Below are 15,343 nucleotides of genomic sequence, written 5' to 3' on the forward strand. Positions count from 1 at the left end.
TAGCCAGTTCCTCTGGGCAGGAGTTTCTCCCTTGGGCTGCACAGGGAATTGCCAGGAAACCAAGACTCATGAGTTCTAGACCCCATCCCCTACCCATCCAGAGTGAGCTCCTCTGCCCACACCTGCTCTCCCCCTGTCCCTTGGCCAGGCTGAGCTGGGCTGGTGCTCAAGTGTCACTCAGGACTGGTCTATGGGCTCCCCAGTGGGTGTGAGTGCAAAGGAGGCCACAGCTACAGCCTCCTGCTAGCCCTTGGTGGTGTCCCTGTCCAGGACATCGATGGCCACGTCAGAAGTGACCTCTTGTCCCTGGGGCACAGTCAGAGCTGCGCCCAAGTGCCTGCCCTTTCCCACCACCCGGTCTCCACTACCCAGAGTCCCCACTCTTGTAGCAGGAGTAGGCTGAGAGGGAGAGGGAGATATCGGCCAGGGCCAATAGTGACCAAGGGCCCAGGCCAAGCTGGGCCCCGGAGCTCCTGGAGGGCTGGGGTCAACCCTCTGGCTACCGGAGAGGAGGAGGCAGTGGCTCTGGGTGGGGAGTGACCTGGCAGCTGTGTCAGGACTCTGACACCTGGAAGGAAGCAGCTTGGGGGTAGCAGCTCAGTTTCTTCTGTGGAAGCCAGGGGCCCTGGGTGGGGACAGCCAGCAGTCTCAGGGCCTCAGAAAGCCCTTCCTCTGAGCTTCTCTCAGAGCAGCCCCTGGCTTCAGAGAGCACTTTCTGCAAGGTGATTCTAGATAAAGGAGGTGCCGGAAGCGAGGTGTCAGCTCAGCACCTTCCAGAGGCCCTTCATCTAATTCCTCAGAGAGGCTGAGGACAGGCCCCAGAAATGCTGGGGGTGCCCACCGAGCTCCTCTGCCCCAGGATCCAGACAGGGGCATTCATTCCCAGCTGCCTGCCCTTCAGCCGCTGTTCTCAAATGATCCAGACCCCCGTAAGGACCCCATGTAGGACTTCTGGGCTGGCTTCCTGTCCACTTCCCACCAACCCTGGCTCCCAGGCTGGTCTCCCGGGCCCCCGGGCAGTCTCCACACACCCATCCCGCCTGGCAGCTTACCAGCTCTTTCCATACTTACTCACGTCTGCTGAGAGAGGCCACCTGGCTGTCCATGCCGTGGACAGCGCCTGCCCAATGCTAAGCGGGAACCATTGTCACGCATGGCACAGAGGTCCCAATGGGACTTCATTCCATTTCCCAAAACAGGCCTAAAAGCCAGTGCTCAGCTGACCCTTTGGTCCTCCCAAAAGCACGCTGGGACACCCTGTCCCCATGGGTGGATACTGGTCCTCCTCATCCACTCAGCACTCCTCTTGGCCTGCCGGCCCCCCGACCAGGTCATGGCCATTGCCTATAGCCACATCACCAACTACCACTCTTCCCAGCTGGGCTGGTCACTTATTCACAGCACCCAGCCTGCCTGGGGTCCAGCTATGTGACCTCGGGTAGGATCCTTACCCTCTCTATGCCTTGGTATCCCAGGATACGTTGGGGAGTCACAGTCCCTGCCCCCCAGGGCCTTGGAACAAGCAGAGTACCAGGCCTGGGCCCAGGCGTCTTGCCCCTACGGTGTCTTGCCTGCTCAGAGCTCAGCACACAGCAAGTGCTCTGTGGACAGCAGCTGGGCCGAGAGGTCAGGGTGGCCTCCTCCCTGCTCCCCACAGGACATTCAGGGGCCGGTAGTGACCAGGGCCCTGGGGAGGCCCACTCTGGGCTTTCTTCTGAGCTAAATTCTCCAGGAGCCGTGTAAATCCCGAGTTAATGGGAACTTCATTACTCCTGAAAAGGAGTGTAATTAGGAGGTGCTAACACGCTACCACTATTAGCAGAAATCTGTTCTGGTGATGTTTATGGCACCCACTCTGCCCTCAGCACCCCCACCCCAGGATGCCCAGGCAGAGATGGGGCCTGGACCAATCCTGCACTCCCATGGATGAAGGTCTCGGGAGGAGGTGTGGAGGGCTTACCTTGTCGTCCCCTTCACTCTCGCTGTCACACTGCAGGGGGAGAGAGACAGAGAGTCAGCACCCTGCAGTACCCCATGGCGGGGCAGGGGTCATGGGAGGAGCCTCGCGGGGTGAGACAGATCTGGAGGCCGGCGAGGCCCTGGGTGAGGGCTCCCCACAAAGCCCCCCTCCTCACCCCAGGCTACACGTGAGGCAGCTTCACCCCCCCAGCCCTCCAGCCCCCCAGTCCTGGGACAGAGCTGCTACCTTGTGACCCTCGCAGGCCTCCTCCCACATGCTGGACTCTGCAGGTGGGAGGTCAGTGGAGACAGGTGAGGAGCTGACGCTCCTGGGCAGTGGAGACACACCACAGTCCACATGCCCACAGATGGGGAAGTGCAGCCTCAGCAGCCCCAGCTCTACTGAGGGGGGCACCCAGATCACTCAGATAGATGAGGTGGTCAGGCCAGGCCTGTGGCCACAGCACCGCCCTTGAGAGGGCCACCGCCTCCCCATGCCTCGTGTGCCCCTACAGTCTGGGTATGAACCCCTGGGCATGTTAGCTCAGCTGGTAAAGAAGGGTTGGTAATTGTGCAAACAAATCTTTGTTTCCATTTTCAGTAAGCAGAGCTTTAAAAAGAAAGGCTGCTCTTCTAGAAACCACGGCAATTTCCCCCCTAAAAGAATATAAAGAAAAATAATCCCTTCCTAGCAACCACAATTACTATCTGTCGTGTCAAATGAATTCTGCCACTGAAAATAATCTCCTGGGCCACACATGAGGGTGACAGGCCCCGTCAGCCCCACATGCTGCTGGTTAGTGCAGGGAAGGGGTGCTCTGCCCTGGCACTGCAGTGTGAGGGCAGGGTGCGCTTGGTGGCAAGGTTCATGGAGTTGTACAGATATGCCCCTTGCTTTCCCCACCCAACTGCAGCTGGAAGTGACCCTGGGTGATGGGGTGGCAAGATTCCTACCCCCTCAGCCCCATGGACCCCAGGGAGTGGTGGGTGTCCTTTTACAGATGGCAGAGGGGACGTGTGGGTGCACATAGTCCTGACCGCACAACAGTTAAGAGCTCCGAGGGGCAGGGAGAGGGCAGAGTGGCTGAAGCCCAGGATGGGAGTGTTCAAGACGAGGCTGAAGGGGTGAGGGGCCGGGAGTGTCATCGTCCTGTCCTGCTGAGCTGGGACAGAGCTCGGCCAGGAGAGCCTGGGCATGCCAGCGTCTGTGTGCAGGCAGAGAGGGGTGGGAGCCCTGGAGGGGAACCGTGGGGGTCAAGAGCCCCTGTGACACTGCAACTTTCTGCCTGATCTGTGGCACGGAGCACTTGCTGGGAGGCTGGGCCTTGTGTGTGAGCTGCAGGACCGCAGCTAGGGGTGCCCGGGACCTCCCAGCCTGGCTGTTTCACACCTCTCCCCACAGCTTAATGACCCACCAATTGAGGTTGAGTGAGGGTGCTTTCCAGGAGTGCATGGGCCCTATAATTAACCCAACCGCACACCCTGTCAGCCAGCACAAGGCCATGTCGTAAATGAATTCACGTTATTAAGTCCTACTGAATTAATGTTTAACTGCAATAGAGCCAGAACTGAATGAGGCAATTAATCAGGACAAGGAGGGAAAAAGAGCCACATCTGTCTTGCAGGAGCTGCTTGAGCGAGGTGACCTTCACAGGGTAGAACTGGACTGGGTGGCCCTGGTGGGTGTAACCCTGAGGGGGGCGTGCAGGGAAAGCAGGGAGTCCATGGAGCAGAGGATGACTCCAACCCCCAAGGAGCAGTGCTGACTACGTGGGGAGGCCAAGACATGGGCAAATCCCTTGACCTCTCCATGCCTCAGTTTACTTCTGCAAAACACAGACAAATACCTACCTACAGAGTGTTGTGCAGCTTCAATGAGTATGAATATGTGCAAAGCACTAGGACAGTGCTGGGTAAATACTCAGCATGATATATAGCATGACGATAACTTCATCACCATCATCGCTACCACCATCACATTATCACTATTATCATCAATACCATCATCACTATCACCATCCTCACCATCATCATCTTTACCATCACCACACCTGCCTCAGCCTCTTCCTTCATATCACTTGAACAGCTCTTGGAGGCATCTAACCCCCTAAATGGTCTGGACACAGACACCTCTCACCTGACAGTGCCTTGCTCCCCAAGGAGCACCTGCACAGGTTGTCTGGGGTCTTGGCCTCTATCCCCAGGCCTCTTCCAGAAACCTGGGCAGCTACTTGCTTGGGTGGGGGCGGCTTGTCACCCTCCAGAATTGGGAGACACAAATCAACACAGTCATGGAGCAGCAAGAGAAATGTACCTGTTTCTTCTCTCAGTGTGAACGTTAATTACTGCTTCACAGCAGACCTTATAGCAAGGCTTCCCGTCTCCCATTTTTCAAACAAAGGCATGAAAAATTCATGGGCTGAGAGTCCCTGACACTGAGCCCACTGCTCCCATCAGATGCTCCATTGAGCCCCTGGGTCTGGCCCAGAGATCCCCACAAAGAATGGGGAGGAGAGGCAGGGAGCAGGGGCAGGGTCCTCTTGCTCCCTGTGGGACCTCCTCATGCCATAGAGACAGGCACTGAAAGCCACTCCTGGCTCTGCTTCTCCCTCCCCCCAGCTTCCCACCCAGGTGACCCCACTCAGAACAGGGGTCAGAGAGGGCTGAAAGCTGGTGGCACATGGCCTGGCGCTCGGGACTGGGCCAGGTTTCTGCTCTAGCCACAGTGCACAATCTGGGATGCTGCCTACAGAGGCCCTGCTTACAGAGCTGCCCAGAGACCAAGGAGGACTGGACTTCTCATCAGCTTGAGACTTACTCTTGAAGGACACTGCTGCCTGCAAAGGCCTGAGCAGATGCAAACTAAAAAAAATCAGCAGGGTCTATGGTCTGTGTGTGGGTAGAAGACAATGGAACATTCTATGCAGCCCACCTGAGCATGAGGGCAGAAAAGTCTGAGCTGCTGGACAGTCAGTGCTGATACCACACTGCGGGCTATGTCCACATGGTTTGAAGTGTGCATATGCACTTCTTGTATACTCTGAGGATGCCTGGGGAATTTCAGGAGGCACAAATCCTCAATGTGGGCTGTTTTCATTGGGCCTATTCTCGTGGCTCATGCCTGTGTGTGCAAGCCCAGCTGGCCTGTCATGTATGTGCATGTTCCAAGACATGTCAAGGCATGCTCTGAGGCTTCCCTCACATGAGTATCTGGGCATCCTGTCCAATGGTGCTTTTCCCCAGGGTGTCCTGCCAAGTATCCCAATGCATGCATGGCACTGTGCACCCAGGTGACCTGATACAGGCTACCTGTCCTTATGCACGTGGCGCAGGAGCACTGGCCATGCTCCCAGGACATGTCTGTGCTTCCCATGGACCCTTGTGGGGGTCAGCTCCAGCTTATTAAACATTCTGCTCCCTAGTGGTGCCTTGGAAGAACCTCAGGGAGGAGAGTGGCCGCCTTGCCTGCCCATGTGAGTATCTGTCCTCCACGGAGAAGGGCACAGGTCCCCACCATCCTGCTGTACATGCTCCACTGGGATATAGAACACGTGCCTGTTAAGCAAGTTGGCTAAAGCAAGGAGCCGTGAACAGACAGCAGGAAGCCCAGGGCATGTCCCTCACCATCAGCAGTCAGGCTGGGATGGCCATGTTTCACCCTCGTCACACTCCAGCTGTGTACATGAGCACCACAGATGCTGGACAGTGACCCGAGACCTCGTGGGCCGGGGTATCAGGAGCAAGGTGGGGGCTACAGTCTGGTCCGTGCCTGGGGTGGCCATGAGATCAGCTGGGTGGATGACTGTATCTGATGGGTTGAACCACAGCTGCAAGAGCCGGGCACACTGCACAAGGTGGGAGCCGTGCCCGCCACTTCACAGACAAGAAAGTGGAGGCCCAGAAGGTGAAGGGACTTGTTGGCAGCCACGCGGCCCACAGACAGGAGCCCAGCACTAGAACCTGGGGTTTGGCTGTGCGGGCGGCAGCCTTGGGACTGCAGGGCAGGCAGGGGAGGGGAGCCCCACATCCTATTGGTGGGAGACCCAGGGCACTATGGGGGGTGGGACTGAGGGCCCATTTGCTCACTGAGGCCGCTTCTATACAACTCAGGCCCCACCACAGACCCACCTGCTTATGGATGGGGAACCTAAGGCAAAATAGGAGTCCACCTAGGGGAATGGGTGCATGAGCTCTGGAACCCAGTTTCAATCTGGCCCTTCTGGTAAGGACCTCATGCCAGGGACTCCCTCAGAGCAGTTGGGATAGGGCTGGGGCCCCAGTATGACTGTGAACAGCCCCAGGCCATGTAGGTCCAGGAAGTCACAGTGAGCCTGATTAATTATGCACGATAGCTGGATAGGGACCCTGATAATCCCATTCTTGTTTACTCAGCTAATTCACTTTTTAGGAGTGTTTAGGCTTTAAAGCAAAACAAAGCACTAATTACCCAATTAGTGAGCAATTAAGTTACTGCAGCCTAATAGCCCAAGTGTGGACTGCCTAACGGGCTGATGGTGAGCGAGACCCACTTAGCAGAGCCATGCAGCTGGAGCCACGCAGGCACACTTGGGAGGGGAAGGGCAGAGCCACGTTACTGTCACAGATGGAGACAGTAAGGACAGATGGGGCCAAGATCTGCCCTCCCCAGCGTGCTCACTTAGAGTGGCCAGAGAGGGGTGGGGGTGCCAGCCTGTGCCCACCTTGTGTCTCTGCATCTTAGGTACAATATGGAGATCCTTGCAGGCAGTGGTTTGGAGCTCTGAGAGAGCCCTGCACAGGCCACCATACAGAGACAGGAGATGGCCCTGCAGCTGGACAGTGGGCTTGTGGGGCCCTGAGAGATGAGTGGGTTGGTGTCCCTGCCTCCTGCTCCCAGGCCTCCTCCTGCATTTTGAGTCATGGCTGATAGCAGTCTCTGAGGGCAGCCCATGGTGACACAGCGTGGGGCCTGGGGGCAGTCTGGGACTATTCCTGAGTCCCAAGCCTGAGCTGAGGCTGGAAACTCTGCAGCCTATGCACAATCTCACATCAGAGGGGAGAGTCTGGGGCACGGTGTTGGGTATAGCCAGTGACTGGTCAGAGGGAAAGCCAGCCTGAAAGAAGCCACCCCTCTAACCCTCCAAATCTCAAGAGGGCCTGGAACAGAATTAATCCTTCTACTACTTGGCCCATGTGACCTGCCTTGCTGCCCCTGGACAGAATGCATGGATGGATGGAAGGGTGCATGAGTGACTTAGTGTGGTGTATACATCCAGCATTCCCTGCTGGATGCAGCCAGCAGGGAATGAGTGCATGCATGGATGGATTGACAGATAGATGGATGGCCTGATGGATGACTTAGGGTGGTGCACACAGAACCCAGACAGAGCCGTCAGGGAATGAATGCAAGGATGGATGGACAGACGGACAGACAAATGGATGAATGACTTAGTGTGGTCCACACAGTATCCAGACAGAGCTGGGAGGGAATGAATACATGGACAGATGGATAGACAGGTGGAATAATGCATGCACGGATGGAGGGATGACTTGGGCTCTGACCATGTCTGAACTGCCCTATCATCCTGCTCCCGATGCGGGGTCTCAAGGAGGCAGCACTTCGGAGGGTATTCTGGGTTTCACAGTGAAGGCCATCCCACAGCACACTGTGAAAAACAGAAATGACTTTAAATATTCTCTGGTTGCAGTTACCAAAGGTATCAGGGAGAACTGGGCATTGTTTTGTGGGATAACTTGTCCGAGTTCACCTATCCAGGAGGAGGACACTCTGGGAGCACCCCAAGGCAACAGTGGGCATGGAGGACACTCCTGCCTGGACGGATGGAAGCCTGAAGCCCTGGCTACTGGCTGTGCTAGGATGTCACCTCCCACCGTAGTTGGGGCAGCCCTGTCCTTCTTGGGAGTGTGAGCCTCCCAGAGCCGCCCCTGCACCCTACCACACCCTGCTCTGGGCCCCTCTACTCCTACCAGCAGCTCCTGGCCTCACAGCACCCCCCTCCCCCGGGCTAGCCCTGCCTTCCCCCACCTGCAGGATGGACTTGCACACACACACACTTGCACACATACAATATGCTCACTATCACACACAGGCTCCTGCCCCCACACATGGTCATGCTCCTGGGCCTGTGTGAACACTATCCCCCTGGGGTGCTCTGGGACACCTCTGGACCCCACCCTGATGGCTCCTCCACATTCTCTCCCCTCCTGCTCCATCCACTCTGCACTTTTGCTCTGACGGGCTACACATTTACTCCTTGCCCATCCCCCAACTGCCCTTCCCTCTACGGTCTCCACGAGAGCAGGGATTTCTGGGTTTTCTTCAATCCCCTGAGCTCAGGGTCTGGAGCCAACTGTCATGGGCAGTAAGTGCTCAATAAATACTCAGAGACTGCAAATGATCACCACTTTCCACTCATGAGCTTCTTCCGACCTGGCATGGCCCCACCTGAGCCTCAAGGGGACAGCAGGGACCCTCCACTCCCACCTCAGGGGCCTTACTGGTCCCTTGGTCCGTTTCTTCCTCCAAACCCTCTAAACAGCGCGTCAGACATCAAGCCCACGCTCCCTTTTTCTTATTAGTGGCTCTCCCACTAGCCCTTGCTGGGCTGGAATAATTAACGAGCCTGTGTCAGAGAATGAATAAAAGATGGCCCACAGTCCTGCCGCATGCGGCTGACCTTTCTCAAGTCGACTGTATTAATATATTCTCCTGTTGTCAGACTCAAAGTGCTAACTGCCTTATGAATTATTTAACAACACAAAAAGTCTTAACCAGAACAGTGTTAACATTAATTCCTAACCTTCTGCACCCTAGCAGCTCTGCGTGGTCCACATAATTGAATTTCAGCTTCCGACCAGTACCTGGCTCCCAGCAGCCCAGCCTGTCACCCAGCCTGTTGCCCACCTGTGTGCCCAGGCCTGCTCCCCCTCCAGCTGTAGCTCCTGGCACATGTGGCCACCACCATGAAGGCTCCTTGTGGGCTTGTCCAGAGTCTGTGTCCAGCCTCTGGGGACATGAGTGTGGCCTGGTCTCCAGGCGTGAGCTGCCTGGGAGTGTGGGCCCTGGGCTGCTTCCAGTGGCTGGGGCCTGCACGGCTGAGTAACTCCTGATCCCAGAGTCCAGGCAGGAAGGGGGCCTCGACGGGAGACTGAATGCAGGAATGGGAAAAGGAAAGGAAGGCAGGACGCTGGCAGAGGTGGGAAGCCATAGTGACCCCCTACTAAGGGGATGGCAGGGGCTGCCCACACCCCAGGCTAGGCAGGAAGGGGGTGCGCCAGCTGCCCTGCCCCATAAGGCATCCCATGGGGGCAGTGCTGGGGTTGGGGTGGGCAGGCCGTAGGCTGGCTCCTGCCTGGGGGCTCCACGGGAGGAGCTAGCACAGACAAGGGGGCTTTGGTGGTCCCCACAACCCCTCCTGGAGTCCACACTGTGTGCAGTCCCAGCCAAGAGGACACTGCGAGGTAGCCATGCTGTCCGAGGCTCAGCCTCACATTCCCCCAGCCAAAAGTCCTCAAGGGATCCTGGCAGATGCCAGGGGCATGGAATTCCCTACAGCAGAGTCCACAAAGCACTGAGATGGAACAGGACAAGAACCCTCAGCAGGCAGCAGCTTCTAGAATGTTGCAGGGTCTTCCCAATGGAGTGAGGTGAGGGACCCTGTGCAGAGGCTGGAGTGTTCAGTGACAGGGGTGCAGGGGGGCATCTGGGGTGGCTTTTCCTGGAAGTCCCTGCAAAGTGACCGAGGCAGGCCCAAACCCGTTGCCCACCCATGTGCCTGACCCCACGCCTGCCCAGTTGTTCTGTGACACCTGGTGGGCTGGTGCCTGTTCCTCAGCTCCAGTGGGCAGCCCGTGGCCAGTTTGAAATTAAATCATGGGAGGCAGGGATTTTAAAGATGGGTGGAAAACACTATGGAGACTAGTTGGTTTCTCACAAACATATGCTCTCTTGCCACTAAATCCAACCCTCGGTCAGATGGCAGCACAAGAAATGTGTGACCTGTGTGACCCCCAAGGCATGGATGACCGTAGTCCAGGGTTCCAGGCCCCCAGCTGGAGTAGAGTGCCCTGACGCACTGGATGCCTCTCAGAACCCAATCCCCCTGTTGCTGACTGAACCCCAAATCTCCCATAGGTGACCTGCCCAGAGAAGTGTCAATGGGCTGGATGTATTTGGGCTGTTGGGATAAGCCTTACCTGAAGCCTGCCTCCCTTTCAGCCCTGGGAGAGACCAGGCCCCTGACCCTCCATGTGGCCCCTTCATTCTTCCACTGAGTCCTGACCTAGAATTTGCTCTTGGCCTGATGTTGCCTGCCAGCTCCTCTCTGACCACAGGCACAGTCACTCCCAGCACCTACCCCCCATCCTGGTGACCAACACTGAAAGCATCTGCCACGGACGGATCAGTTTCCTCCCACTGTCTGCCCACTAGGGCAGGGACCCAGAGATTTGTTCTGCTTGCACCCCCAAAGGATGGGCCTTCCTGGGACAGGTGGTGCTAAGGCTATGGCATAGTCACCAACACGTGGCACTTCAGTGGGGTGGCACCCCTGTGGGGGTACAATGACGTGGGGTGGTGCTGGAACAGCAAACACCCAGGATGCTCATTCACTGTTTCCATGTTCCAGCCATCTTACAGAGAAAACTGAGGTCCTCTGGCCCCAGGGCAGCCTCACACTCCTCCCCCACATCTGAGACCCTTACTCAACCTTGCCCAGCTGTCCCTCACTTTAGGGACACGACTCTGCAGGGCTGTAGACCCAAAGGGAGGACCGCTAGGGGGACGGGAGTAAGTGGCGTCTTGTACCCCATCCCGTCCCACACTCTGGCACCCGGGAGCCCCACATGACCTTTGTAGGCAGCACTGACACCTGTTCTCACAGCCGCAGGTGAGGTCCCAGCCATCCTGCAGGGCCACATATTGACCCTTCATGGCTCAAGGACCTGGATCTCAGGGCTGGGAGGGCCCAGGGGCTGTCCTGGTGTGTGTGTGGACTTGACCTGACTGTGACCTGTGGGGGCTCCTGCATGCCTGCCGCCCAGGTGCACACGCAGCTCGCCTCCATGCATGGGGATGGCTGGACAGAACAGCAGCAGGGTGGGGCAGGGAGGCTTCCAGGGGGACCACTCCTCCCCGCCCCCAGCATCTGGCCAAAGGGGTGGGGGTGGGAAGTTTCTCCAATCAGGAAGGTTGAGTCCCCAGCACCCAAGGAGGGGAAGGGCACGTGACCCCAGAGTGCCTAGTGCACACTCTGCCCTGGCCAGGCTGACTCCATCTGGGACAGCAGGGCAAGGGGACAGGGAGACACCCACACAGAAGGGCCTTAGAAAGATGATCAACAGCAATGTGCCCCTGTGACTGCCCAGGCAGGCAGCACCTGTCAGACACACAGCTGCCTCCAGAGTCTGCTCATCCAGGGTATGGCCCAGAGACTGAGCACCCTGCCCCTCCTCCTCCTCCACACCCACACCCCTCCACCTCCCCTGGAGACCAGTGCCCCTCCCCCTGGGCACGGGCACCCCTCCTCCGGACACCTGTACCCCCTCTGCCTGGTTTATCTTTCTCCTCAGCACTTGCCACCAGCTACGGCACTGTACAGGTCACCTATTTATCTGTTCATTCTCTGTTCTGTCCTGCTTTATCTGTGGGTACACAGCAATTCACTGCCCTGCCCCCTTTCAGGAAGAACTTTCTACCTAGCTGCAGGGAGTGGGGGCCACATCCACTGGGCAGCAGAGCAATAAAGGGTTAGCCCAAGTGTGCTGGGCCACACCTTCATCTGTCTCCACAGTGGCCAGCTCTCCTGGGAACACACTCTTGGATATACCCAGGGGCCACTTTCAGGACCTCACAACCAGCCCGAGGAGGTGGTGCGAACAGGCTGGGGCTGACATCCCCTGACCCCAGCAATGGCTGCATCCCAGAGCCCTAGAAAGTGGGCTGAGTGAAGGGTGGGTGCATGGGTGGGTGCATGGATGGGTGGGCAGGGGATGCTCCAACAAGCGCCAGGCTGGGGCTGCATCACAGAGAAGGACACGGTGCTCTGGACACGCCCGCCGTGCCCAACAGGACTGCCCCGGTGCTTAGAGGTCACGAGGAGAATGCAGCTCCCTGACTCCGGGGAGAGGCTGACTGGCTTTTATTGCTTTTGTACAAATTATGGCCGCTCAGAAGTGGCCCAAGGAGCAGGGTAATGGATGTCATAAACCTGCCTCATAAAGACAGAGCCTGCATCGAGGCATCAGGGCCCTGCCAGCATTGAGTGGGTCAGCAAAGGCCAATGCTGTTCAGGGAGATGGCTGGGGACGCTGAGTGCTGGGCCACTGCTGGGGAGCAAAGAGGTCTCAGGACAGCTAGAGGCACCTCAGGCACCTCCCTGCCAGCCTCCCACAGAGTACAGCTGGCCAGGGATTCACTGTACGTTGTCTACCCACCCTCCTGCCATCTAGCACCTCACTGGGGCCCAAGCCCACCCCTGTCTCATGCTGCATCCCACCCCACCTTTAATCACAGACATCCCCGGCTCAAGAGGGCAAACCTAACGAGTGGCCTGCATGCACCCATCCAGTTACCTCAAGCTCCATTCCCTGTCCCCGGGGGCGGGGGGGGGGGCACCTGCTTTGCTGCCCCAAAGCACAGGTCCTACCTGGACTCAGCCCTGTGAGCCCCATACCTGGGCCTCCAGAAGGTACAGCCGCACCCCTCCTGCTAGGAGCAGGTAACCAAGGATGGGAAACCAAGTGGAGAGCCAGGAGCTACGACCACCATCCCCAAGAGGAAGGGGTGGCCCATGTGTGGCTGCATGTGTGCTCAGGTTGTCAGTGGAGCATACATGGGCTGCATGGACACCAGGGAGGAGCCCACATGTATGCTGAGTCATGCACATACAGCCTCTGGTGGTGGCAGTCACTGCTCTTCCAGCTGGAGCTCAGGTGAGTCTCATTCATGGAGGCACTCAGACAGGGCCAGGCACAGCCCCAAATGTTTGTTGAGGGCCATTAGGTGTCACATGTGCTTGCACCCCTGCTTCACCAGCAGAAGCCTGCTGTGCCCACTTCCCCAGGTAAGGAGAGCCCCGTCGGAACAGGTAAGGGGCTCTGCTGTGTGGTATGTCCATCTTACAAAGGGTGGGCACCCTCCTGCTGAGAAATGGGCCTTGGCCCCATCCCTTAAGTGCCATTGGGTTTGGTGACTGTGATGAGAGGGTGTGGGAGCCACACCAGCAATACTGCTTCCTCCTGACTCTTGTGCCCAGGACCCTGGTCACAGCCCAGGCAGCCTGCTCAGGGACCACACAGGGAGGCTCAGGTATGGGAGTGAAGGAAGCTTCCATAACTGTGGCCCGGGCCATGGGATTGCCTAGACTTCGGAGCATATCAGCACAGTGCTGGCTTGGATGGGGCCAGGTGCTCATTTAGCTCTGGCCTGCGGCCCAGCACTGAGGCACAGCCAGGGGTGCACTGCAGGCCATAGCCGCCCCCCTCCACTGCCCCGTGGCACCCCTCCATGGCCCCGTGGCCTTGGCCGCCCTCTTCCATGGCCCTGGGGCTTCGGGACTAGCTGGGCTCTGGGACAGAAAGCTGCTGCTATAACAGGAGGTGCAAGGAAATTAGCTGTCTGCAAGCCAACCAAAATTTTACAATCAATTTCTAGAAATCTCCCAAAGGTGAGCAACCAACTGGCCAATTATAAGGGGTTACTGCCCTGGCAGGTGTAGAGGCACACTGCCCAGCCCAGATGAGCCGGTGGGCATCCTGTGCCCTTCTGCACCTGGCCAGAGGCTGGCTGTCTCACACACACCCTCGGCCTTCCAGTTGCCTGGCCTGGGGAGGAGGCAGATAGATGCCCCTTCCTCCCTAGGCTGCCCTGCTCTGCTGGGAACTCCAATTGAGTCAAAGTGAGAGCCCTACCAGGCCCTCACCTCCCCCTGCATCCCCTTGCCCCTTGCTTCACACAGGAAGGCAGACCCCTCCCACTGCAGGGCCTTTGCACTATTTCCCATGTCACTGATATGGCTGAGGCCTTCCTTCCCCTGCCCACTGCTCACATTCGTGCCCCTGCACCCCGGCCTCACCCCTCCCTACCACCATGTTGCCGCTGCATTCACCACCTCAAACTAGAAGCAGCACTTTTTTTTATCTATTCACCATCTTCTCCATGGCACTGTGAGGCCTGTGGGACACAGGCCATTTGGTTCTTTCCAGCACCGGTTGTTGCAGGGAGGAGGGAATACACACTATATATTGCGGGCACAGAGGAGGGGGGCTGAGGACACTGGCTGCTGCCGGGCAGGGTGGGGTGCAGGGCGGGCACAGGCACCAGAGAAGGAGCCCAGGATGGTCCTGGGAAGGGAGGGGATCCACAGACTAGCCTGCCTGCTCCTGTGGGGCCTAGCTCAGCCCCTCCAAGAGCACCTGGGCTGGGTCCTCTGAGGTTGGGGGGTCATTACAGCATCCACATGAAGGGGCCTGAGACCTCCCTGGCTCATCACAGGTGGTTGCCAGTGGGCTCACTGTTGTTCTGCCTCTGCAAGCATGGGGCCCTTCCAGGACACTCCATGCATCACACTCGGGGTGGGAGGGTGGGGCTGGACTCCAACCTCAACAGGCATCCAGATCCTCATTGCTCTCTAATAAGGGAACCCCCAAGTGCTGCTTCAGAGGCAGATGGGTCATCATGTCCCCAGCTGCATGGAGCCGAATGGAGGAAAATACTTTCCAACTAATCTCAAGACACTAAGGAGCATCTGACAGGGTGCTGGGGGCACTGCCCAAAAACTACTGGGACAGAAGCTGTTGAGGATGAGCAATAGTTGGGGATTTTCTGGGGGTAAACCTCACAGAATTAAATCCCTTTAAGTATGGTCTATAAAGCAGGTCAGACAACAATTGCCCTGAGTCACCTAGTGCGGGAACACTATTGGGGACGTGAGCCCTGCTGAGCTTGAGGCCTCACTTACAGAAAACACAAGCAGCAGGGGCTCCAGGGCACACACAGGGACACGTGGCATGCCTGCTGTCAACCATACACAAAAGAGGCACTGTGCCATGCTGGTCACTTTCATGCAGATATACACATGGCATGCATGCACCACGTGCCCATACGTGCACAGAACACAGGCGCAGATGTGCCTAGCCCCACCACAGCCACACAGAAACACCACCTTGCAGACACGTGTCAGCACACAAGAGGACACAGCACATACTCTTCTTTCATAGAGTCGCACACGAGCTACTCATGGGGCAGGTGCACGTAGAAGCCACATGCCCTACCTCTGGAACATGTGCACACACACCCACACACATGCATACACACATACACACACATTTACACACAGGCCCCCACTTGTCCTCACCCTGCCCACTCCTATGAGACAAGGGTCAC

At 57.6% G+C, this 15,343-nt stretch overlaps 1 protein-coding gene across 24 annotated transcripts in view; it reads right to left on the reverse strand.

The window, feature by feature from the left end:
• The window catches only part of FBRSL1 (fibrosin like 1), a 78,634-nt gene that overhangs the window by 28,332 nt on the left and 34,959 nt on the right, over positions 1-15,343 (reverse strand). For 22 of the 24 annotated variants that reach the window (XM_049102179.1, XM_049102180.1, XM_049102174.1 and 19 more), the window contains exon 5: positions 1,961-1,990. In XM_049102179.1, coding sequence (XP_048958136.1) covers positions 1,961-1,990 — 30 coding nt within the window. Of the gene's footprint in view, positions 1-1,960; positions 1,991-7,500; positions 7,595-15,343 lie in introns of those variants that run through there. The other 2 variants (XM_049102185.1, XM_049102186.1) reach the window with 2 other exon arrangements.

This window comes from Canis lupus, chromosome 26, assembly GCF_003254725.2.
Source record: "Canis lupus dingo isolate Sandy chromosome 26, ASM325472v2, whole genome shotgun sequence".
NCBI lineage: Eukaryota > Metazoa > Chordata > Mammalia > Carnivora > Canidae > Canis > Canis lupus.